Source organism: Aythya ferina (assembly GCF_964211825.1).
Source record: "Aythya ferina genome assembly, chromosome: 10".
NCBI lineage: Eukaryota > Metazoa > Chordata > Aves > Anseriformes > Anatidae > Aythya > Aythya ferina.
Window position 1 is genome coordinate 18968613 of NC_140306.1, and position 25887 is coordinate 18994499.

Consider the following 25887-nt stretch of genomic DNA (forward strand, 5'->3'; position numbering starts at 1 on the left):
TAACTCTAAATATTAATCATTTACAGGGCGAAATAAAAATATTTTGGAAATGGACAAATTCTTATTTAACCACTAAAACATATCAAACTGGATAAACTGTTAATCTCCAAAATGACATTCCAGTCTGAATCCTAAGGCTGTCATCAAAAACTCAGTATGATGATATCCCCGTTGTTCTGTCCTATTAGATGAAAATGCCGCAACAAAGTGTACCGTAGATAAGATTTTCATTGATTATTTTTGAGTGTTATTCTGTTACATTTCTGTATAAGTTTTTGCTGAATATAAGTACAGAGAGAATTATATCTTTTTAAACATTTGATGATTACATATTTTTTCCACTTAAAATAAGGTCTATAAAAATTTAACTAGTAAGGTAAAACTTTGCTTGTATTCAAAGCATTTAAGATGACACAGCCTATCTTCCATTAAAAAAAAAAAATCTAACTTCAGACCTTTATAACTTCATACTCAATACGTTTAATGTATTTCTCTTCTGCAACACCTCTTAGAAATACATTGGTGAAAATTATTTAAGGTATCTACAAGAAAAAAAAATATCTGCTGCTAACAGTAGACCCTAAGCTCTGTTCACTATTTTCTAAATTTTCTAAAAGCAAAAGTTTTGTAAGTTCAGCCAGTTTTTATTTTTCTGCAAAATAATATCAAGTAACATTAATGTAAACATATTTAATGTTAATACATAAACTCAATCCATTAAACCTTCATGTACCATGGCACTGAATTTATGGCAACCTTGTAACTTGAAAATAGCATAGCTTGCCAATGACAGAGGAGTCTAAATCATTAAATACATCTGAAGAAAAGAGAACAGTTCACAAAATAAAAGCATTGTACTTGAAACCAAAATGCTACAGTACGGTCACGCAGGAGCTGTTCCTTAGAACCATGTAGATGGAACAATTGTCACTAAAACTGCCTCTAAAAAAATAAAACGTTTTGTTAATAACTACTGTCACCTGAAGTTAAGTAAATCATACCAAATAGCACAAAATACAGTAGCTGGAAAATGCAAAATAATTTGGTAGACCCATCTAATTCTTCAGCATTGCCATGCAGAAATCAAGAGGGATTTTCTGTTCCTTCCTTAAGCTTTTTTCTTTTTTCTTCCAGTGTTTGTTTAAATACTTTTTTCAAGGTATTGTAAACATAGGGTCCATCTTCAGAATCGAAGCTTGTCTAATAAAAGGAAGAAAATATAGCAAAATGCAAAGTAGATGACCAACATTTTTTAAATCAGTTTTCAGATTTATCAAAGAAAATACGTGTTGTGTTATGGCATACTTAATACTGAGTATTTACAATTTTTTGCTGACTAAACATTAAAACAAGCTAACCAGAGGAGAGGAGAAATGTCATGATTGTTTTAACAGGTGGCATGTCTGTAGATTTACAAAAGATTAGGAAGCAATTAACTTTCTTTTCAAATAATTTCACTTGCTGAACTGCAATGTAATTTTAGAAAATAATTTAATCTGATGATAAGAGTCCAAGTAGTAAAGGCTACTCCCAATGCCTACTTGATCTCACCCCGTAGAAATTATCTTTTCCCTAACATGAAGAAGTTCATGAATTGGACTTGAGCCAGAAATAGAAAAATGCGACTGAAGGACTGAGGCTGTAGTGACAGAATGTAATTTTATTGAGAGTATTTCCTATCTTTTATGTAGGCTGGTTATTATAAAATATAAACTCTGAAATAACATGAGTACACGAAGTGTGAAGGAATTACTGTAATTTTTAACACAGAGGACTGCTCTGTTGATTCACCCTACATGATTTACAACAAATAAATACGATGTCTTGGACAAATGGTTACTTGCCTTAGTGAAAGCTTTAATAGCACGAGCAAGTAAGGCCTCCTCCACATCAGCTGGTAGCATTTGCAAGTTCACCACACAGTGTAAAATACAAAGGATAGTCTGACACTGTTCCTGGTGGGTAAAAAGGAACAGCAGCTCGTTAGAAGAAATCTTTTCAAGAAAAACATTTAACTTTCCATTTTTGTTAATTGCTGTTCAAATATCAGACCGCGCCTTTCTGTATTGAAACCTTCAGGTGTAGGAGTTGGGGAGAGAATTTTTACAAGCCTTAAGAGTTTCTATGTAATTGTTTCAGTCATGATGGGAGAAACTCTTCTCTTGTGTATCTCAGACTATTCTGGAAATTTCAACAAGGTCAGGCATTCTTCTGGAGACCTGGCATTTCAAGGTTCCCAACACAAAAAGTGCAACACTCACGTGAGGTAGCATAGAAAAAGTGAGATTAGATCTTTTCAGTCTCAAATGCTATGCACGTTAGCTCTTTCCCCAGCTAATGTAGCATGATCTACATCTCCTTCTGCCCTACCAAGTATCCTTCACCATGAAAAGAAGCTTGCAGAGAGACGAGGATGTATATAAATGGAGCAAAGTATCCTTGGAGCTGCTAATTCCCATCCCTTTGGATGGGATTATAGGTTTCTATTTTGATAGATTAAAAGTGTTCTTTATTTTGATACAAACAGAAACTTAAAACTCGATAGGGTGGAAGAATGCGTCAGGAAGAAACATGACATTTTGAGATGAGGAATTCTGAATGTCATGTCGTTAAAGTGGTCACTGCACACAAAGTCTGCCCACCTACTGTTTAGAAGCTGTATTCTTGGGTATCTAGAGGTTATTAAAAGGGTCCCTATCTTTTTCGCAAATACTTTGGAAGCAATTCCCAAAGAATTACGAAATGAGTTTGCATAATTAAGAGGTCAAGAATAGAAGTGGGTTTGTTTTGTTTTGTTTTATTTACCCTGCATCTAGCTCTTTGGGGTAAGCACAGTTAAGTGATTGCGGATCATAAGTACCTGTTTCTCATTTCAGAGTTCAAATGGTCACAGTTCTGAATTAAGTAAAGGATTTTGGCCTGCCTTCTGTATCCTTCAATTGGCAAATTCTTCCTATTCCTTGTCCAGTTCTTCCGAAACTGATGGAGTATGATGTTTGCACAGCAAATATGACGACTGTTAAGCACAGCTGACAGATTTGACATTAACAAAAGCCATACAAAAGGCAAGTTTCTTGTCTTTGCCCCTGGATCTCCAACTGGAGAATTTGCAGGCATGCAAATGCAGTTGGGCTTCTACCAAATAAGTTCCAAAGATAACTCAGACTTTTCTTATAATATTCATCATGGTAGTATTATTGATTACAGCTCATACTATTGAATATGAAAATAATCCTCGTTTTGATTTTTAAAGAGATTGGAGTTGCCTTTAGAGAGTACAGTTTCTGTGTCTAAAGGCAATAAATGAATGGTTCAGCATGTATTAACAAAATATACTTAACAGTAAAATAATGGATTGACATATATAATATCTACCTTTCTCAGCAAGTTAAGTGCATCTTGTGATTCTATGCAATTTTTTGCCAACATGTCAATATCATCTTTGGATATAATAGGTTCTTTCAGTTGCTCGATCCAGGACCACATCAAGCTACAGAGGATGAAAGGATCTCTCTCAGTACAGATTTTATCCCAAGCTCCATCTCGAGAATTCAGTTCTTTCTTTAGGGGGAAAAAAAAAAGGAGGAGGGGGGGGGAAGAGGGTGAAAATGAATCATCTATTTACTTTTACTGGCATTCTCTTTGATTGTAGCAGTACTTGGCTGCTTACATTCCAACACGAACAGAAGACTTAACAGTTCCAAAAAAAATATATTTTTTCTTTTTCTAAAGCATCAACATTAATCAGCAGTAATACAAGTGATTCTTTAAAACAGAAGGATGACATAAGTAGTGCAGCTCTGACTCTCCCAGTTATCTCCTAGAACATGTAAAATAGCTTTGAATTCCTACTTTAAAACAAATGTTGGTAGGAGGATTTGGTTTTGAGAATAAGCAATTAAGTTTCTACGAAATACTTTTACACACAGAATCCTCCGATTAGGTCTGAGAAAGCGCTGATTAAAAACAACATAGCTCTAACTTCATTGCTGATAGCATAAAAGTACTACAGATATTAAGTTAAGCTACAGATAATAGCATCAGTTTTCATTAGTTTGTAAAATGAATGAACGCAACCAGAAACAATGTTCTAACCTCCAGTTAGATAACAAAATTTGTAGGTTCACTTTGTTTCCTACTGAAAGAGCTGGTGATAACTGACAAATACAATTATTTTCTTAACCAGAGCATAAATCTGTGTCTCAGCTCTTTCAAAGCACATGGTAGCATTTTTGCCATTCTAGGAATTAACCTAGGTGAAACATTGCAGAATATACAACACTGAGTCAAATTAAAAATTACCTGCCACATTTCTACCTTCTGCTTCACTTCATCCTCTTCCAGAAATTCATTTATATTTGCAAGTGCTTTTGCTGCCAAAACCCTTCGGCCTTCCAAACTTAGTTCTGACTGCAGAACAATGTGTGGAATTGCCTCTGATGGATCTTTGCTACCTTGGCTTTCGCATCCAATGGAAAAGTTCACTTTAGAAGAAGAAGAAGAATCAGAGTCCTCGGAGACATAGACTTTTCTGCTGTACATATTAGTCATGCGTTCTTTCCTGTGACCAATCTCATTGGCAAAATTTTGCCTTGGTGTTCTAGTTTCCCTGGAAGTGTGGATAGATGATAGACCTGAAGAAAATGTTCTGCTGCGTTGTACTTCTTTGGTAGAGTTCCTTCTATGATGAACTGAAGATCCATCTTTTCGCCCATCCAAATTAAATTTAGTCTGACTCCAAATCGTACACGTATTACGCACTAACGCTTCTTTGTTTATATCCAGCTGTGGCTTTTGGTCATCTTTGGCAGAACACTCCTCACCACTGTTCTGCTTAAGTTTGTTGCGCTGTAATATCTGAGCAGGTACTGTCCACGCAGTTTCTGCTTGTTCTAAGAGGAACTCGGTTCTCCTTAAATCTGACTCACTATAGCTAAGACGCCTTTTCACATGAGTGAGAGGCTGAAGGCAGTCGATGTTCCTTCTTTTCCAAAGAGGATCACATTCGTGTGCCAGGGAGAAAAGAGAATCCTGGGTCTCAAAGGGGGCCGAGTGGGCATGGGAGGAGTCCGATGTGTCACTGTCTTGCCTTGCCAGTTCTTTATCTAGCTGTGCAGACACCAGCTGAGAAACAGTCTTTTCAATTTCAGCTGAGAGATCTGGTATATCTAACAGTTCTGCTTCTATCACTTGTCTATTTTCTGCCAAGTCTAGCAACAGTTTGCAAACGAGATGAATGAGTTTTGGCACGTGTTTGAGATGCCTGCTCTCGTAGCCATGGAGCAGGTGTCTTTGGCGGGTCAGGTACTGGGACAGTGTCACCGTGTGTGCCTTGGGTTCGCAGCATGCAAACACATTTCTCAGAGGAATCAAAAACTGAGTGAATTCTCTGATGCATAGTAACTGCCCTCTAGTCTGAATAGAATTAGGCCTTTTCGCTCTGACAAAAAGAATTGCTTGATCAGCTGTCATTCTTGTTGCAAAAACTAAGTAGCAAGCTACTAGAACACCTGGGAAATATAAACACAAAAATTAGCTGAAGAACTATCAAACTGAAACAAACATTCAGAAGAACCATGGGGTAAAAATGAACATAGGTACAGATAGAGGTTTTGTGCCCTTTATTACCTGATGCTGTTAGGCAAGTATAGTTGCTTTCCTTGGACCACAAGATACAGTAAACCCACTCTCACTACACTTGAAGTGAGAGCTAGTTTCTCACCACAGCATTTCTAGGAGTTGCATCATAAGTGAACACGGGAGCGATGGTGGCTTCTACAGGAACAACTCAGGCAAACGAGTCTTGAAAGAGCCAGGAGTAATTGAAATTTTAGGTGAATTTTTCCCATCAAAAGATAGCTGCCCCATATGAATGTAACAGTGCATCATTATACAGATTCAAAAATCTTCAAACCTTACAGGTTTCTGTTTTTATATATTAAAACTGATCTCTTCCACTGCTGACTGACCATTTTCACCAATTTGTTTAGCATTTTTAACCACTTTATAGATATACATCTTTCGATGATATAGAATTTAAATCGTTAACAAATTATGACAATAGGGGGTTTGCATCTTCAGAAAAACAATGCTGTTGATCTTGCAGTAGAGCACACTTACCTGTCCGACCCAGTCCTGCATGACAGTGAACAGCTACCCTTCCTTCCTGCAACGCAAAAGCCATGACTTTTACCATATCAAGTATAGTAGTGAGAGATGCCACTCCATAATCCTTCCATCCAAAATTATAAAAATAAACTAAAATGAAAAGAGAGAGAGTTATTTGCTTTACTGAATGTGAAATTTTCAGTACTAAATGCAGGGGAGAGATGACTAATAAATGATAGTATTAAAAACGCATAAAGAATCTTAGGAGAATATGACTACTTATTGTTTGCAAGAGATTATTTTCCTATTTCAGAGTACTTTTGCTGTTTCACTTTGATAAATACGTGACGCTAGCAAAGATTTGTCAAACTCAAATTCAGCTGGAATGTGAAAGATATAACAAAGCGGAGTGATTCATACAAAAATTACTGAGCTATACATAGGTAGAACATAATCTTTTCTTTTTAGAAATAAAAGCACCGCTTCAGTCCAAAGCTGTTTCTTACACAGAAGCACTTTTCCTCATCTCAGCATTTGAAAATATAAAAATACTGTCATTACAAATGTCCTTTAATCAAAAACCATTCTATAGCCTAGGTAAGAAAACCTGAGTTATACCAGATCTTGAAACAACATTAATGTTTTATATGTTTGGGAACTCAGAAGAAAAAAAAAAAAAAAAAAGCAAAAAACGCAGCTGTTGTCCTTTCTTTATTCTAAATACCTGAATGTAAACCCTCTAATATCACTCTACATATATACAGTATTGGATAATGTGTTATTCACTCTCAGTTATATTTGCCAAGTTTTATGTTTACACCCTCTTTTGTACAACATTTCTTATATAGCTGCTTTTAATACATGAGAATTCAAGTAAAAATATCTGGTGCTGAAGTGAATAATTAATGAGGAATGGCAGCAGGATTGAACTTACTTCCAGCCTCCATGAAAGCCTCAGGAAGGTAAGTGAAACCACTTTCTTGTTCCAATGGATTCCCACAGCTCGCATGCTCCCCAGGACGCTGAAGGTTAATTATGGTTTTTATGCCACATCTTAAGGAAGGAATAGATGAGTCTAAGCATTATATGCAACCAAAATCTTATTATCCCTTATTTTCTGAAACACACATTTATTCTTAGGGGAGAAAAAATCTTTATACTGTTGCATCAGGAAAATGAGAGGATCTTTAGCAACTATCCAAATCTGTGTTGAAAGAGAAAATGGATTGGGAATTACATGAGTAATACCTACAATAAATAATGAGTAAATTTTGTTACCTTTCGAACTGCTCAATAATGTTGTACTTTTCAATTAATTCTGTTGAGGGTCGAGCCATAGCCAGTATGTTATCTGTTATCCTAAGAAATTAAAAAAGTAGTAGTTTTTATTACTGGTACGCTAATAAAGATGATAATGATATTATTAATAACTTCCCCGGTATGAATTTGCTATGATTAGATTACTATGTGATTTTTAAGAAGGACAGAAACACATTGTTGATTAAATAAAAATGATTTTTCAAAGAATTCTACTATCATACAGCGTTAGTGGTAAATCCTATTAAACTAATACAGGTATTACATATCAAAAGACCATTACTTCAACTATTTAAATGCCAGTCCAATTAACACATTAAAAAATTCCTTTGAATAAAAATCTGGACTGATCCCTGTTTGTCCCTTTAAGGCTTGTATGCTTCTCAATAGCATTCACTGTTACTGTTAAAAATTTAAAAGATATTTTTCACATAAGTAATACTGTATATGGATATGCTTTTTTGAACACACATTATTTCATCTCCAGTAACTGTTTTTACTTTGAAATTCTATTATGACCACATTTTAATTAATTTGCATTTTAAATCTTAGCCAGAAATGTCTGTAACCCAGAATATGTATATATATGTGTGTGTGTGTGTGCATATATATATATATATATATATATATATATAGTTCATGACAGATAGGTATTTATTCTTTGGGATCTGAACCAAACCTATTGGAAATACACAGAAGTCTTTCATCACTTTTACTGGGCTATGTACAATGGCTATTATGGTTTACTGTTAATTTGTAATTTTGAACCACGCTATCATTATGTTTTATACTTAACTTGGAAGTGGTTGATTTGGAAAAAAAAAAAAAAATCTTAAGTATGATTCTCTCGTTTAATAAATATACTGGATCCAGTTACATTTAGTGACAGTAAATGCTGCATACTACCAAGAAGAGTAGAGCCCTTTAATGGCTTGCTCCTGGTCACTCCATCGAGCTGGGTTCTCATACTTGCAAGCACGTCCACCGCACGCCATGGAGCACTGCATGTGACCAGGAATGACATGGCGAAGGCGCTCCCCGACTTTAGTGTATTTTGCTGTTGGACGCCTTGAACTTCCTATAACACAAGCAAAAGTAGTTAGTAAGGTGGCTTTCAAATTCATTTCCACCTTAAAAGCATCTGTTCAGCCTTACGTCAACAAAGTTACAAAGAGCATACAGATATGAAATATGTAAATTTACAACTCATTTTTAAACATGGACTTTAAGGATTCTAAGGGAAAAAAAAACATTGATTTAAAAAGCTTTTTACAAGCAAAAAGTTGCTTTTTCTCATAGCAAATTTGTTTTTTCTGATGAAGTTATAGGTGTGTGATAACCTGTGCAGCAGAACAAATGTCACTGTCATCTTCCACCTAAAATCAAAAATAGGTAGTCGTGTACTTGGTATATGTATGAAGGTGCGCTTCTGTTTTATCTGTTCTCTGTAATTGAGCTGTTAGAGTGAAAAGCATGTATTAATACTCAAATACGAATCTATGAATGAAATATAAAATACAGAAAAAAAATATTTTAAACAGTATTTTATGCATATATATGTAATACAGTCAACAGAGCAAAAGCATATGAATTGGACAACAACAACAGCAACAAAACCAGAACTGCCAACAGTTTGAATGAAAACTACTTTACTCTTTTTTTCAGGGAAAGTTGCATCCAGCTCCTCGGGGCTCAGAGATGATATCGCCACCATAACGCGCTGAGTTGATGATGAGAGTACCTCCACCACCGAGCTCCGGCGCCTCTGGATTATGCGGAGAAGGGGATCGGAGGACGAATGCCTCCGGCCCTGGAAAAAGTTGCTAAAAATACTCGCAGCTGAACGCCTCCGGGGTGAGCCCTGCATGACTGCCTGGCCCCAGCGACAGTGTGGCAGGGTGCTGAGGACGCGCTGATCGAACACCCCAGTTGTTCTGTGCCGAAGTTGCAGGGATGTGCAGCATCCTCCCGCCCGCTCCGGCAGCCAGAAGGCAGGGGCTGAGCTGTCACCATAGTAACTCGCAGCCAGCCCCGAGGCAGCGAGATGCTGTAGGGGCTGGTTCTGGTTGGGACAAGCTGTTCTGCCGCCGATGAAAATAGTTGCATTTCAAGCAGATAATTTTGGAAATGGACGGGGAACAACCAAAACATTTTCCGTAAACAATGTGAGTATTTTAGTTGGTCATAAATAACACACATTCAGAACTTGCTAAGACACAAAATAGTATATTCAAAAGAACAATCAGAATGCAGTTGGGGGCTCTGCTTCCTGAGAAATCTGTAAGTACATTATACTCCCCCACCTCTTGGGTTAACATTCCACAACCACCTCTCTCCCTCCGCTTAGTTGCTCCAAAATGCATCATTAGCTCTGTAATGATTGGGATTAGTGTGTTCCTACTGAAATGGCTCAGTACATGATGAATTGTAGACTGTTCGCTCTGGACCATTCATATCTTCAACAAAACACAATTTGTTATTCAAAACAAAAGGCTTATTTTTTTTCAGGGCACAGCTCTTTTATTAACCAAAGCTGTTAGCCCTACAGACTGAGATAAAGCAGATTATGGGGAGGAGAAGATGCATTGGTTGAGTGCTTTAGGCTTATGAAGGTAGATATTAGGTGGCAAATTGCCTCCCTCTTTGCTTCTAGCGTGGTAAGAACGAGCTGGCCAGAAGGACTGCTCAAAAACAGGACTGTTGTTTTCAAAAGCACAAAATTGTTATGCAACTATGTGGAGAACAAACTACAGGAATGTTTAAAAAAAATTAAAATAAAATAAAATAAAATAAACCTTCCCATTGTTTGTGCATTAGACTGGATGTTAAAGGAGAAAGCCTGGGGAAATAATGAAGAAAAGTCACCACAGCTTTGGTCACCTGACAAATAAATGCTGTTGCATTTTCCTAAGGATATATACTATCATCAGTCAGTGTTTGATTTTTTCTTTTGTATTATGAAACCAGGAATTCTTAAAGAGAAATTGCGTATGAGAAAGCTCTCTTGATAAACATTCCTCAGGTAAACATGTACTGTTTTCTCCTAGGTACTGAACAGGAACAGAGTGACTGAATTTTGAATACTGCTCCCCAGCTCTTCAGACATGGTAAGGTTTTCTGTAGATACCAGGCATTAATTGTCGGTAGTGATGTGGTATGAGAAAAGGAAAACGTTAAAGCTGACTGTTAGCTGTCGTCTCAAAGATCTGAGTATTCTAATAAATGTGTTTTCATATGGGGTGTTAGGTTGAAGAAGAAGGAAGGAGAAAGAAGGAAGGAGAAAAAGAGGCTACTTCAAGTGCTACCTATATCCAGCAAATGCAAAAAAAAAATGCTTTCCAGTTAATTATATCGCTTTCTTATATTTAATTCTTATTCTTTCTCTTCTCAGAATCTTTTCTTCAGGATATATTAAATGATGGAGTCAGAAATGAGCAAGATAAAATGCTGCACACCATATTTTTCCATTGAATCTACCATGATTTGCAAATACTCACCCAAAGTAAGACTTAAGATATTTTATTATAGAATTCTTTTTGTTGAAGAGTTGTTTATACTTTCAGAGAGCAAGGCGGTTTCTGAACATGGAAATGACACAGGTTCTTTAATTAAGAAACTTGACAATATGGAAGTAACATAAAAGCTTAAAAACACATCACGGTGATAATGTTATGCAGTTTGTTTTTGTTAGAGACATTTTTAAGATTATAATTTGATAATGCATCTTTTCTCTATGGAAAAAAAATCATAATTTCTTTAAGCACTTTTTATGAATGGCATTATCAGAGGAAGTTATTACCTGAACTCATATTTGCAAGATGTACGCTGCTCTCTAGCAATGAAGAATATGGGAGTTCATTTTGTAGCAAAACTCCTGCAGCCATTGCAGTACCTGTTGAAACAGTAGTGTGTTCATTGTAAATCTACAATACATTAAAAAAAGGCAAAATAAAGCTGAGTTAAAGTTGAGTACCTGACACGTGGTTGTAAGTTGCCCCAAGCTTAAGATTGGGGCAGTCAGACATGGACGGTACTTGGGTTTTGATGTGCAGTCATCTTAAAGTTCAACTGCTTCACTGTCTGCCCTAGCAATTTGAAGTTTAGTTAATTGTGTATTTCCAGCTCCAGAGTCTGGCTGACTGCGTACTTCAAAGTGTGTGCTTTATATGGACAGGAGGCACTCACCTAGATGCCTCCATCTTGATTTTCTCAAATTTGTAAAGGTAACCATACAACTGTAAGTCTAACTGGAACCTTCCAAGGGGCAGTTCCAGCAAATCTAATGATACCAGAATGGCAGCACTATTTCTAAATCATACCATTCATACTTTTAGCTGATGCTTGCCCAACAGACTATCCACAAGGTACGTGCTTCCTCTGCTCTCCTCCCCCCACTCTTTGTTTCTGGTATGATGGCAAGTTTGAAATCACATATATGAAGATTCTCTTCTAAAAACAAAAGTGAACCCAAGACTTTGTCTAAGCAGAAAACACATTTTAATACAATTTCTGATACAAAGCAAGTCATTTTCTGAAGAGACTGTGTCTGACAAAGAGAACTAAAGGAAGGCTGTAAACAGAAACACATCAGTCACTGTGATGTGTAAGTAAACCAACTACATGGATGCTAACTGAAAATTTTTACCCGTTAAAAGATCTCTTCCTCTTATCTCAATAGTAAAATAGTTGCAAATGTAATGTTAAAAATAAATAAAGATTATACCAAGTTAAGTAGGTCTCTGCTGTAACTATTGAAACTTTTCTATATAGACGAACCTTCTGTGCCATGTTTTGGAAAACCAGTGTCAGAATTTAGCAGCATAAATAGCATTTAACAGATTTACTAAAAATATTGGAAAAAAAAAAAAATAAAAAAAAATAAAAAGTAATGCAGGGATTATGTGGTAAACAATCCAGTGCTGTGTTGAAATGAGGTATTAACTGCTTGCTGCTTACTGTCCACTCTTTATCTATAATACTGCATAATTATTTTAAGTATCTGAATAGGGGTACATAAAATTTCATTAATTCATATTACACTATCTGCCACATGGTTGAATAAATTGAAATTATTCTTCCAACCATGCTTGTGGATTTTATTCCATATCAAAGTCACCTAGTACAACTCTGTCCTTTTCGAGATGCTTGAAGGTGGGAACTGAATATACATGCCCATTAACAGCCTTTTAATACCGCTGCATCAGTGGCCTCAAAAATACAAGAATTGTGTGTGTTTGTGAAAGCCAAAAGGCCTTTCAAAACTTAAGTGAAGTTAAGGAATGCATTTCTAATGTACATCTGTATATTATTAAGAATATTCATTCAGATCTTTCAGATGAATCTTACACTAGACTAAAGGGTATCCTGAACATTTTCTACTCAGCTACTTGACCATCTGGCTGCACTTTTACAAGTCAATGCCTTTAATAAGTAAGCAGGAATACAGGCACAACTTGCATTCTATTTTGAGCTCTAATTACCTTAATTAACTTTTTCTTTTTTTTTTTTTATTTTTTTCCCTCCCCAATGGACTCTGAAATCAGTAATAGATCAGAGGAAACTCAGCAGCTAAAAAAATATTTCTATTTCTCGGAAATTTCTCTCAAAAATTTTAATAGCTTTTCCAGATAACATACAAGCATTTGAAAAAGTCCAATGTAATCATACGGGCAGCAGGATCACCACCAGTCACGCTGTTCTGACAATGAACGGTAGCTGCCAGAGAAAACCCAGTCCAGTCAGGCTGTGCCCCACTAACCCAGGACACAGCTCAAGCTTCTCTGCATGACTCCCCCATGGGGAGGAATGTCGGTGAAACACCTGTATCCTGAAAAGGCCATCATCTTTCCCTAAAATGTTCCAGAATTAAAGCTTCAAGCTAAGTTGGAAATCTGGCATTTCTAACGTTTGTAGTTGAATTTACAAAGTACCACATTTTTTTAACAAAGTTTTGGATATGCAGTATACAGCACTTCATGAAATTGTTGGAAATAGAATTTGATTTCTTGAGCTTTTATCGGAGGCAGTGTTTTCTTATGTATGCTAGGACTGAGTTCAGGCAACTCTTTCTGAATCTATAGTTCCATGAAATCATTGCTTTTTTAATATTTTTCCATAGTCTGTTATCTGTGTTGCAAGAAGTGAAACAGCTCACTGTGATTTGTTTGAAAATATAAGTGAATTTACTACAGAGTTATTTAATCACAAACTAATAGGTTGCTCAGCACAGACTACAGACTCGTGTAATATTTGTGCTGCACCTGTCTGAACAATATCCTTAACAGTAAATGCAAATAATTTTCTTGAAATATGGAATAAAGAATATGAATGTTATTTAAATAGAGACAGAGTTTTCCAGACATACATCGCAGGATGTGTCAGAATGAATACTGTATTATAGAAAGTCTCCATTCAAAAATGAAGACTTACATGCTACAGCAGTATTACCTGCAACTTACTGGTAAAATAAGGCTACTCAGAACATCATCTGTTAGTTACTGTATTTCACAGACATTTATGTATGCCTGTTAGTTTTCCTATTTGCTTGTACCCAGTGTTAGACAGAAGAAGTGAGATGAAACAGTAGAGATATTACTATTAATCAAAATTACTTTCCTCTTTTTTTTTTTTTTCAACCAGATTTCAGGCCTTTACAGAAGAGGGAAGAGATGCAGACGACATACCTACAATATACAAAATACTAGCAAGATTGCTCAAAATGGCAGAGGTAAACAATGTGTTTTTTTGTTTGTTTTTCTTTTTTAACAAATTAGACCTCTCTCAAATTTTTTTAGTAGACCAAATCTCTATTTCCTGTTCTGTATGACCAGGCAATTCCAATTCTCTGTTTTGTTGTATATTTTTCTGAAACAAACAAACAAAAAGTTAAGTAAGATTGTGATAAGAGTTTACAGAGAAATTATGCACTCCCTTGAACGAAGGTAAAAAGTTTTATTTTGGGACAGGCAGTACTATTTCCGTGTTGTTACTACAGAGAGGGCTATTACTGTCCTGCAAATAAGAACAGCATTAAAAGCTAAAATAGTGGTTGGGTAAAAGAAACATAACTCTCCTGTTTTTTCTCTGTACATTTTTTAGTTTTAAAAAGGTCCTTTTCAGCATTTTGTTCATCATGTTAACACTTGACAGATGCTAGAGAAAAAACAAGTCTCAAATGTTATTCCAGGTCACGTTCCTTATTAGCTCCCTGAGGGAACTGGGTCAGGTGCCTTGTGGCAATCATGACACCACCTTAATCAGATCCCCTCTGTTATCTGGGTGACATGCATTTCTATTGCCATGACAGCAAAGAGGCTGGCCTTTTAATCCTGCTATCACAATTTAAGAAATGGAACAGTGTCTTAGGTGATGTTCCATCTCTTTATATTTTATCATGGGAAGCAATGTCATTAAGCTTGCATAAACGCCACAGGTAATGCAACCAAAGTGTAGAAAAAATAACATTGATGATGGCTGACTGAAGTAAACAGCAGAACCCCATTGCCCAGGAAAACAAGCGTACATTGAAATCAGATATCAAGCCCTCAGGGGATATTTCAACAGGTCCCTCTGAGGCGTGGATTTTTTACATGTTTTGGTGTCTCTTTGCGTCATTTCTTTTCTCTATTTTTGAGCAGCCCGATCCCTAACAGAAGGGATGGATCAGCTTTTGTTGTCTGTTGGTAGCACTGCTGATTCACCTGTTGCATTTGGTAACAAATGACAGCTGTCAAATATGCATCATCTACGCAGAGGTGAATTTCTTGCAGAGGAAATAGTATAGGCACACTGTGGTGCCTTTGGTGAGGCCAGTCTGTGCTCCCACTTGCGTTTTAGGGAGTGATGCAGCCTCTGGTCTACATCCACTTCCTCTGGAATGAAAGGGCTTCTCTTTGTGGAGATACAGGTTAAGCAGCAAAATGCCACACCGCAAGGAGGGCAAGGGAGAGATCAGGGATCTGCAACCAACTGGTGGGCAGCCTTGGCCAGGAGGAGCATACAGGAGGCATGCCTTCCTGGTTCACAAGAGCGTGCAAAAAGGATTATTTCGTAGAATTTCAGGACCTGGAAATCAGTGGTTTCCAGTCACTGGGCTGATTTTTTGCTCCAAAATGAAATGAAAGAAAGGAACAATGTCCAATGTCTCGTGTTTTAGCAGCCAGAAAAGCCAAAAAGTGCAAAGACAAGGGCTGGTCCCAGCTGACCTTAGCAATTAATATGGTTATTTAATAAATGCAATTACTATCTTTAGAACATGTTTTCAAAACAGAAGAGCTTGTAGTTGAGACTGGAATGATTACAGTTGTGCCAGTTCAGCTGCCAGCACAAACAGGAATCCTCTCCGCATTTCTGTGGAGCTGTTTACTAACAGTGGAGTCCCATTTCTTCAGATTTATATGGATTTGGTAACTAGCATATGACAGCAAACCACATATTCCAAAAGATTAGTTTTTATGTTAACATTAGAAACCTTGGATAAGCTTTCAATTTTTTAATGTCAGTGTATAAGAAAAGCTATTTTAAACCTCAAATATATTCATGCAATAGAGGTAAATGCTGATGCTTATGCTTGTCATATAAAATGCGGGGATTGTTTTTTACTGTTTTCTTGCCTTTTGAAATGAATTGTTCTCTCCCCTGTTGTATTCACATATAAGTAACTAACCAGTGGCCAATTTTTAAAGCAAGATAGTCAACTGCAGATGCAGGTAGTGGCCATATTAGCTTAGCACCTATGCCCACGATTAAAATTAAACATCATTAAAATTCACTCTGTGGCCTGATTCTGTAAGTACTTATCTTCAGTAACTCTGCTTTTGTGAGCAGTCCCATAGAAGTCAACAGGGTATTTGTCGAAATGGAAGATTGTATGGGATAAAGTTTCATTGCCAAAATGCAAAGTTCTGAAAACTGCACTAATTAATTTACATAACTAAAGATAACTCAGGTAATTAAGCAAAAATATGATCATGTACTGAGGACTGTTTTATAGATACTAAAGTGGTTACGAGCTAATAAATTATAACTTGGTCATTAAATTCAGGTTTTACATCTGATAATATAGGCAGATCATTAACATTTTTGATAGAAAAATCTAAGTACACTGAGGGGTAGTTAGTGACTTCTACAAGAAGCACTGGTAAATGAAATCATATTGAAAAGTACAACACACTATCTACTTTGAACATTGCCAGAAATAACAAAACATTTATTTCTAAAGTTTTAGAAAAATAGTAGATAACTTTTTTCCTTAAACTTGATCATTATGATTCAGTTTCTTGTTCTAATACTTATTGCAGTAAAAAAAAAAAAAAATCACTGATAAGCCGTATCACAAATACTTTAGCTACAAGTAAAAGGCTTGAAGGCAGTTAGCACACCTATTTCAATAGGCACACACCTCACTTCCCTAGGCTTGCTTGAAATTTGAAAGGTTTACTACCTATGAGCAAACATGAGAAAATCATAAAAAGAAAATAAACACAGAGATATAGGACAAAGGGAAGATAAGGTAATAACTTGAATGCTTGTTCAGCTATATGGAATTTATACAGCAGAACAATACTACAGCTGTTGTCAAACTCTGGTGATTTCACTGGGAATGCAACAAAAACTAATTTGTTATTTCCACGAGTTGGGTTGTTGCTTTTATTTTTCCTTTAGGAAAAAAAAAAAAATCATCATTTGTTTTAATTAAAGGTGAATGTCATTTAATCATTAAGCATGATATTTACAAAGGACTACAGCTCCTTTCATGTACAAAAGAGACAAAAGAATATAATCCGTTAGAAAATTATGTAGGTGTTGCTCTGGTGATTCAGTATTTGCTATTAATAGTTTTTTTTGACATAAATAGCAAGAAACTGCAACCTAAGATGATGGACAGGTCTACCAATTGACTTGATTCATCTCATTAAGTCACGTCAGCTTTCTGTGATAGTGTTAACGCAGTAGTTAAGAGAAGTTATTTTAAACTACCTTGAACAGGTTGGCAACCAGTAATTACTATTGAGAATTATAAAGTAGATGGTGTAAAAATGAATAAATTAACTGTTCTACAAAGAAAAATGAGTGACTCAGATATTACGGATCATGAATATCATGTTTACTAAGACTAGTAGATTTGTCAGACTACATACAGAAGAATGAAATATTGTCAGCACAGCTGAATGCTACTGAAAGCATTCATAAGTGGAAAAGTTTTAAAACTGAACTCTACGACTTAAAAGAAAATATTTTTATACTGCAGATAGTCAAATCCAGCAAATTTACGTGACCTTTAATATAGAATTTCAGTAATTTCAGTTGAACATCTTACCTGTTACCCTGCAAAAAGAGTGAGTTAGTGTTGATCCCTTCATTGCTGCTGTATCAATTTCAAGAAATATATTGTAGGGAATTCACCTTTGCAGAAGAGATGCTGAATGGTGTTGCCACAGTATTTCCTGGAGTTAATTGGATTCGTGATGGTAATCTGGGAGGAGCCTGTAACTATCTTTTCTTAACTTAAGACTGTATGAGGAATGCCTTACAGGCGATGCAGATAATCGTCCCATAAACTGCTTTCTGTGTCTGCCTTGATTTTAAAGGGATTGAGGCAAACAGGCCACACCAACCTGTTTTAATAACTGAACCCTCCGTATCGTTCTGCTTCATCCTTTCCATTCACCTCATTTTCCTGTTATCAACCACAAGTAAATATGTGTGTCTACATGTGCCAGACCACTAAGCACACAGTTACAAAAATCATTTGGGGAATGTACCTTAATTGCAGTTAAACTGATACAGTAATTTTATAACAACATGGAAAGAAACTGTCTTTTGTTTGTACCTGTGGTTGCACCCTGAACAAAACTTACTATTTTTCAAATACTATCATTAAAGTATGTAAATTGAGTGTAAATTAACTGTATTAAAATGAACACCTCAAAAGCAGAAGAAAAATAAGTTATGAATGGAGAGGATGTGATCTACCAAAAACAAACAAACAAAAAAAAAAAAACCACACACACACACAAGGACTTTGTTGATTTAACTAAGGTGAGCTAAAATAAAGTAAGAAAACAAGATAAATAAAATAGGATATGATATTCTATTTTACTACAACAATTTCAACTACTAAATATTATCTGACAAGAAAGGCTTTTGTCTATTTCCACAGCTTACCTACACATTTTATTAAAAAAAAAAAAAAAAAAAAAAAAGGCTAGTGTTAATTAAGTGCTTACTCACTATTTGTCATTAAAAATACCTCCCAATTACTTAGAGAAAAAGAAAGTACTAGTGCAAGCTTCTGTGAATGGGGTGTGTGTATTATTTAAACAAGCAGGGACAGCAAGCTGCAGGAGACAACTAATGCCAAGGTACTTGTGCTCTGAACTCACCCCCTGCCTCACTTTGGCCAGCAGAGACAGGGCATATAACAGGACTATAATGTTTCATTAATTTTCAAAAATAATTTTATAGCAAAATCTCACCGTTATTGTTGTAATAATTGCAGCAAAAATCAGAATGAAAAAGAATCCGACTACTTTTGTATAGAAAAATTAATGTACTGAGAATAGAGAGAAATGAATTTAAAAGTCCTTAAGATTACACATCTAGTTTCTTACTAATGCTGCAGGGACAAAAAAAAAATCATGGGCATTAAATAAACTGCAGACTATAATTTTATTAAAGAGAAAACATCATATATGTACACATATAAGGGCGTTTGTGAAAAAAAAAAAAATCTTAACTAAAAATGGGGCTTCAGAAGATTTGTATGCAGTTTTGGAAACCACTGGGGTACTGTCCGTCCTAACTGAAACCGGGACAGGTACTTTAGAAAATATGGTTGACGATTATTCTCTGATCACTTATCTTCAGTTAGATTTTTGAGTTTACATTTACTGTTTGCTACATATTTATGTTACAAAACCAATGTTTTGTAAACACTAGAAATATTTACATATGTTTGAATGTAAATGTGACTGTAAAATGAGACAAAAGCCACATAAAAGCATCTTCCTGGGGAAAACAGGCTTTTTTCAAGGCCCAAGTATGTCATTAAGAAATTCTACTTGCAGTTTTATTTTTTAATTACAAAGCTTCGTGAGGAATTTTACCTCATGAAGCAACCAGGTAGTGCTATGTTCAATCTGTTTTATTTTTCAACAGATTCACCTCCCAAAATGAATGCTAATTGAACCTAAGATGATCTCAGTGCCACCTGCATATTCTTTTAGTTTTTCCAAGTGTTTATATTCCTTTTTGTAGCTGAAAATGCATGATACGTGCACACAATGGAAATGCTTTTTTAAAAAACAAACCTATAACTATTTGTAATTGACTATTTTAAAATTATTTAATAACAGCCTGTAACTATTTTAACTAAGGCATATTATGTAGCCACGCATTCCTGCTTCTGTAACCTATAACGTGAGTGCGTATTGCTAAAAACTTGAAGTTCACTAATTTGAACTTTAAGGTTAGAAACGTGGGAGCTGTATCTGAAATACTGCAAAACTGAGTTTCGCCACTTCAACGACAACCAATACAAAGAATCTTTTCTTCCACTACAAAATAAGTTTTCAAAATTCTACAATTTTACTCATTCACTTCTTTAATGGCTGGTAGCAGTTTCAGTCCCACGGGTGCAGCACCCGCAGTCTCCCTGGCGTGCAGGTGGAACAGGAGAGCTCCAAGCCTCCCAACGCTGTCCTTACAGACAAGAACCAGCCAGCAGCCCCATGGCCTCCAGCAGTTAAATGACCGGCTGTAAGCACGTGGAATTGCACATTCACTTCGGTATCTTGTGGACCCAGGCAGAAACCAAAGCACGTCACTGCTTTAGAGGCCTGGGAAGTTCCTGGGATATAGAGAGTTTTGGAAGGAAGCTGTGTTACAATCATGGAAAATTTAGGTCAAAAAGACTTGAAGGTCATCCAGCCTGCTCAAGGCAGGGCTGACGTCCAGATCAGACCAAGAAATGCCAGTTTCCCTCTCTGAAGAGCCCTGCCCAAGTAACACTCCAACAGCAGCATCGCTTCTTGGTTTCATCACGCATTGTCTGTCCTCATTATAGAAGTGGCTCTAGAAATCCTGATCTAAGAATTGGGAGTAAGAGGACACATTTTTCAAGTGTTAGCACACAAAAATGTGTTCAACAAGTGGAGCATCTGGTAAAATATTTTGTAGGAGTAAACGGAGGAAGTTAGCAGATTTTTTAGGTGACTAAAGAACAAAGAGCAGTTCAGAATAATTAAGGAGCACTAATTAACTGAAATTTTTAATAAAAGTGTAGTCTTTTTTTTTTTTTTTTTTTTTTGGAAAGTTACTAAATGCTCACATTTGAGAGGCTGTCTCTGACATAACTTGGTGATTATTTTCCTGTGGCTAACACCACCGCACTGTTTACCTATGCGATTCTGGAAAAGGGCTCAGTCTTGGATGCTTTCAGATCTTGGTGCATCAGCCTGCCACTTGGCTGTGTCCGTCTGTAGGTGTTAGAGATTCGCTTGGCTGTCCCTTCTAGCTGTTCCTGCATTTGTACTCCTCGGTACTAGCAGCAATTTATTCAGCTGAAGAACTGATTTTTTTTCCAGTGATCTGCGAAGTTTAGCTAGTTCCAGGAATTGGTGCCAAACATGTTTGTTCAAACAGACTTGTCATCGTATTTTTGTCAAGACAAGGCTTTGTGCTAGCTGAGGATGACTTTTGGGGGAGTTAACCATTAGGCTGAAATAATTTGCCATTTCCAAAGAAAGAATACAAAGAGTAGGTGGGAAGCTAGTGACTAAACTAATAATCTTTCTCTCTCTCTCTAGGTTTGGCATTTTCCTACTTAAATTGAAGAATCCCAAATCCTCTGGAAAATTCTGTTGAACTATGATTGCTCTTTAAAGATATTAATGAGCTTTTTAGGTAAGTATAATGGGGTTGCCAGGCTTCTGGCAGTTTATTTCTCGGGCTGTCTCATGGCTACTTTGTAGTGGACTTGGTGAATCCACCTGTCCTATGACCCTAGGTATGAATTTATCAGATTAGGCAGGTAGAAAAGTGTCTCACAGTGATCTGGATGCAATTGGGATGTTTGATCATTGTTTAGACTGCAGTGTTTTCATTGCTACATAGAATAAGAACATTAAATTATCCTAAAGCTTTAATAAAACTTAATTGTTTTTAATTTTACTTTAGCACAAATTACATATTTAGATTCCTAGCTGGCTTGGTACATTTTCTGTTTCATCTTCTGCTTTTTCCTCTTCTTGTAGTTTGGGTAATAAAAATCAATTAATGAAGCATTATTTCTGACTTGCATTAAAACACTGTACGGAATGCCTTAGCTTTGTGCAGGGACTGCTTTAGTTTTGTGTAACTTAAAAACTGTATGAAATTTTATTAAAGATTTTTTAGAAGCTTTGCTTTTAGACTTTTTTTTTTTCTGTCCCTTAAGCACCATGCAATATCACGCAGCAAATCAATCACAAAAGTAGGATCAAAACCTCTCATTTGTAGACCTCAAGTACACCAGCAGTGTTAGAGCTGCGAGACAAATACATGTTTAGATCCTTAATGAGATCCCAGAGCAACAGCCCACCTATGATCCCCACCCTCTTTCATCACCTGTACTTCCTACATTCATTCTTTTCCTGTTCTGTTCCACTGTCAGTTAAAATTGTCAATAATAAGATAAAATGGAAATGTGGTGAAGTGTTACGAAGGAGCAACATGATAATATGAAGATTTCAATTCAAAAGACGGTTCTAAAACTGAGGAATTGCATCAAGCATTACTTAAAGGTCCTTTAGTGGACTGGCAATGTAATAGGTGACAACAAGCCCAGGGAAATAACCTAGAACCTCTTTTTAGCCTCAGGCTTTGAAATCAAAGAAAAATTGCAACTTTAACTAGAGATTTAAAAAGGAAAGGAGAGGTGTCATAGGGCTAGAGCAACCCAGTTTAGCTCTCCTTTGTGAGACGGCCTGTTTTCTGGCTGTATCACACAGTGGCACCCAGGTGGCTGCAGAGCCCACATCGAGTATACTTTGGGTTAGTAGCTCTGTCTTTGAAATAGCCAGCAAATGTCAGGTAGTTGGAAAACAGAGAAATTAAGAAAATAATTCCTTCTTTCATACATTTTGTAACTTCTGAAGAGCTACCAACTTGTGAAGACCCTTGCAAAAGCACTGCTTAATGTATGTGTGGTTTCTAGGAAACGCTGGTCCTACATGCAGAGCAGTTGTGGAGGATATGCACAATAAAGCTCAGGTGTTCAGAAATGGCAGATTCAGTAAAGAGGAAATGTTAAGAAAATGAAGTAGATCTAAGGTAGCCACTCCTTTTAGGCACTTTATCATGTGCTTTTTCCTAAGGAACAGAATGGTCAAGCTCTGTAGCACAGGGGACTGTTTGGGCGAAGAACCAAAGGAAGTTAATAAAGTGGCAAGAGGTGCAGGTGAGAGACACAGCCACCTGCAAGTGATGTGTTACCTCCTTCTTGCTCCTGTGATAGGATTAAGGCTAGGAAACACTCCAGTGCAGAGAAAACAGGTATGTTTTTAATGTACTTTTCTAATTTACAACACTAAGAGACTACCCAAAATCAGGAGCAAAAATGCTTAGGAATTTTTACGCTTTCTTGAAAACTAACCACAGAATGCAAGGCTAGAAGTTACTTGGGTATTGTTGTGTATGTGCTTAAGCAATTCTGCAGTCTGAAGCTTGTTTTGTAAAGCAGTGAACCTAGTGAGACCCCTGCCTGGGTAGTTGTATCAGAGGAAGAGCGGGGAATTGCGGTGGCTCAGGCAGCACCTTGCCCCGGAGGGAGGGAAGGGTCTCTCCATAACCTGTCAGGCACCGGGTCACCAACAGCACGTGGTGGTGACCAGTGACGGCAGACGGCATGTTGCAATGCACTGGTTTGAAGGAGTTACAGGAATTACCTACGCTGTGCAGCCACTGAGTGCTTTGAGCCTGGCAGTCAGCACAAGCCCTCCAGCCCTGCACAGCCCTGCAGCGCAGCACAAAACACCCACCTGGGGCTCTTCTGGGTTGCCTTGCAAAGCAATGGGAAACGTGCCTTGCCTTGTTGGACTGAGCATCTTTGAACAAGCCTGTCTGTGATTCTGAGTGATATACTAGCAGGAAGCAAAATTGAAGTAAGCCAGCAAGCTGTAGTCTGCATTCAGAAACTGGGAGTGTTTTGCCACCTATAAAACCACCTTGTGCTTTACCTGAGCACTTGCAGTCCATTTAATTTTCTCATTGTGTTTGTAGAGCCCCCCTTCCCAGCCACTGAAATTCCACCCAACTCGGATTTCACGATTTCTACCCGTGGCTCCTCTTATGTGTAACTTTACTCCTATTATAACACCATGTATCAGCGGTATCGTTTGATTTACAATGCTTAAGTGAAATGTTTCCTCAGGCACGTGGCAGAAGCGCCCTGCAGAGCGGTTTATGCTGCCACTGAAGCGGTCACGCAGGGAGCGGATCAGGCTGCTGATCGTACCCCTGGGACTCCTGCCCTAGCGCCCTGAGCACCGGCCCCCAAACTCGGGCTGCCACACATGTGGCTCTGTGCATGCTTTACGTAAACTACTGATGAGAAAGAGACAGAAAAACGCTTTCCAGCCACACGCAACTGCAAGTACTCGTGTCTGTGTTGCGCGTAATCTTTTGGGATTAATTACTTCGCAGACGTGGTGCTTCGTTGCACTAATTGAGGCGCAGGCCTCCCCGAAACACGGCTCTTTCTAAGAAGGGCGAAGCCAGGGAGGCACACAAAGGGGAAGCATTTAAGCCTGGGTCGCTAACACTCGCGGTACCCTCTTCTTTTCGGTGCTGCTCGAGGAGCGCGGCTTCAGCCTCCGGCCCAAAGCACCGGCAGCGGCTGAAAACCACCACCCCCCGGGAGCGGCGCTGCGAAGCTCCCCGGGGGGCCGAGCTTCTGCCAGCGGCCGCCGCCGAGCCTGGAAGCGGGGCCGCGGCCCAGGCCGAGGGCTCCCCGCGGGGCCGGGAGGGGGGCGCGGGACCCACCTGGGACCCGCCGGGCTCCCGCCGCGTCCCGCCGCCGCCGCTCCGCCGCCGACCGTCCCGGGGGAGGCGGCGCCGGGCCCCGCGCATGCGGGCTGGGCCGCGGGGAGGGCGCGGGGCCTGAGGGGGGGCGGCAGCCGTGGGGCGGCCCGGCCCGGCTCGGGGTGGCGGGGCCCGAAGGCTGTGTAAATCTGGAGCGGCTTCAGCGCGGCTCGGTCCGCGCAGCGTTCACCTTCCCCGCTTCCTACAGCACCCGTAGGCGCTCAACAAGCAACGCCGCGCGTGCAGCCCCTACCTCTGCCTCCCTTCAGACACCCAGTGCGCTTCCCCTGCTGCAGCAGCAACTGCAGCGGGCGTTTACAGGCTTCGGTTTGTAAATTATCTGTTAAATTATCTGTTAAATTATCTGCTACTGGGCCTGTGCGATGTGTGCCCTCGCCACGAGTTGTAATTCGCTGTGTGCTGAGCACGGCTGCGAGCGTGCCGTGTGATAGCTGTGCCCTAAAGTTGTGTTTATCGTTACATAATTACGTGAATAAACACGCTTCCTGCATGCTTCAGAAAGAATTTATAAAGTTCGTACTATTCCTAAAAGCAAGCATAACGTTTTCTTTGTTTTGTTGTAAAGATACAGCCACAGAGGCATACCACGCTTTTTGAAAATAGCCACTGGCTTTGCTCCTCTGTCTGAAATGAGGAAAGAAGATCAGTTTTTCTCCACATCACGCCCTTGATCCCGCTCGTCGTGCAGCTGCACAAACACTTGTGCCAGCACAACGGTGTGTGCACAGGACAAGCCTGCCTCTGTCTCTGTGCTTCCCAGCAGGCTGCACAGGGAAGGGCCCCTCTCAGCACTGATCTGTGAGGAAGGAGCGCTCAGAAATGTCTGGTTTCAAAAAACAGGGGTGTTCCAGCAGAGAATGAGCCTAAGAGAGCAGAGAACTCACCAAGAACGAGTGGGGAGCTCTCAGACACAGACAAGGAAACGTTATTTTGGTTAGTTAGTTAGAGCAATTCCATAGAATATAAGGAGTGAAAAAAGGAAAAGGGCAATTTTTGTTTTCCCAGGAAGAGGCATGCATTCAGGTTTGGTGATACTTCTAGGTACATACTGATTCTCTAATAGTCTAGGGCCCAGTTCAAACCTGACACAAATGGAGTAACTCCCGCGAAGCCAAACCTACCAACCCCAGATCTGCATTCTGCTGTTCAGATTTTACAAACTTTACCTGGCTGGAACTTATTTTAGATCAGCACATGCCACCTTGTGGCAAATTAACATCGTGCATCTGTTGTGTGTTGTTTTTTTTTTTTTTTTCCTTTTTTTTTTTTCCTCTTTCCCTCAGCTCTGCAACAGTTTCTTTCTTTATTAAGGTACTGCTTCTTTTTATATTCCTTGTATTTTGGGGCTCAGATTGCTGTGGTGCCAAGCTGGGTTTCATC

General features: G+C 38.3%; 2 protein-coding genes across 16 annotated transcripts in view; one reads left to right on the forward strand and one right to left on the reverse strand.

Annotated features, from left to right (window-relative positions):
- Positions 1-22613, forward strand: part of LOC311441840 (uncharacterized protein) — a 40038-nt gene extending 17425 nt beyond the window's left edge. For 3 of the 10 annotated variants that reach the window (XR_014696242.1, XR_014696243.1, XM_084530411.1), the window contains one exon: positions 2877-3387. Coding sequence is in view for 3 of the 10 variants with exons in the window: in XM_084530411.1 (XP_084386537.1) it covers positions 2877-2904 (28 nt within the window). In the remaining 7 variants the exon portion in view is untranslated. Of the gene's footprint in view, positions 1-26; positions 937-2876; positions 3388-6956; positions 7165-9090; positions 9591-10472; positions 10533-10816; positions 10928-14064; positions 18466-21233 lie in introns of those variants that run through there. The other 7 variants (XR_014696244.1, XM_084530413.1, XR_014696239.1 and 4 more) reach the window with 6 other exon arrangements.
- On the reverse strand, positions 624-24496 carry PTPDC1 (protein tyrosine phosphatase domain containing 1; the record flags this gene model as incomplete). Of its 6 annotated transcripts, none has more annotated exons than XM_084530408.1 (10): positions 624-1200; positions 1845-1955; positions 3376-3561; positions 4303-5510; positions 6121-6258; positions 7043-7161; positions 7387-7467; positions 8332-8503; positions 11225-11317; positions 24448-24496. In XM_084530408.1, 9 exons carry the CDS (start codon positions 11307-11309, stop codon positions 1084-1086), a joined length of 2217 nt encoding a protein of 738 aa, XP_084386534.1. In that variant the 3' UTR covers positions 624-1083. The 6 variants fall into 6 exon arrangements, with proteins under 6 accessions (XP_084386534.1, XP_084386532.1, XP_084386531.1 ...); XM_084530406.1 differs by lacking the exon at positions 24448-24496 and adding an exon at positions 17744-17947; XM_084530405.1 differs by lacking the exon at positions 24448-24496 and adding an exon at positions 11399-11619.
- Positions 24497-25887: the final 1391 nt, after the last annotated feature.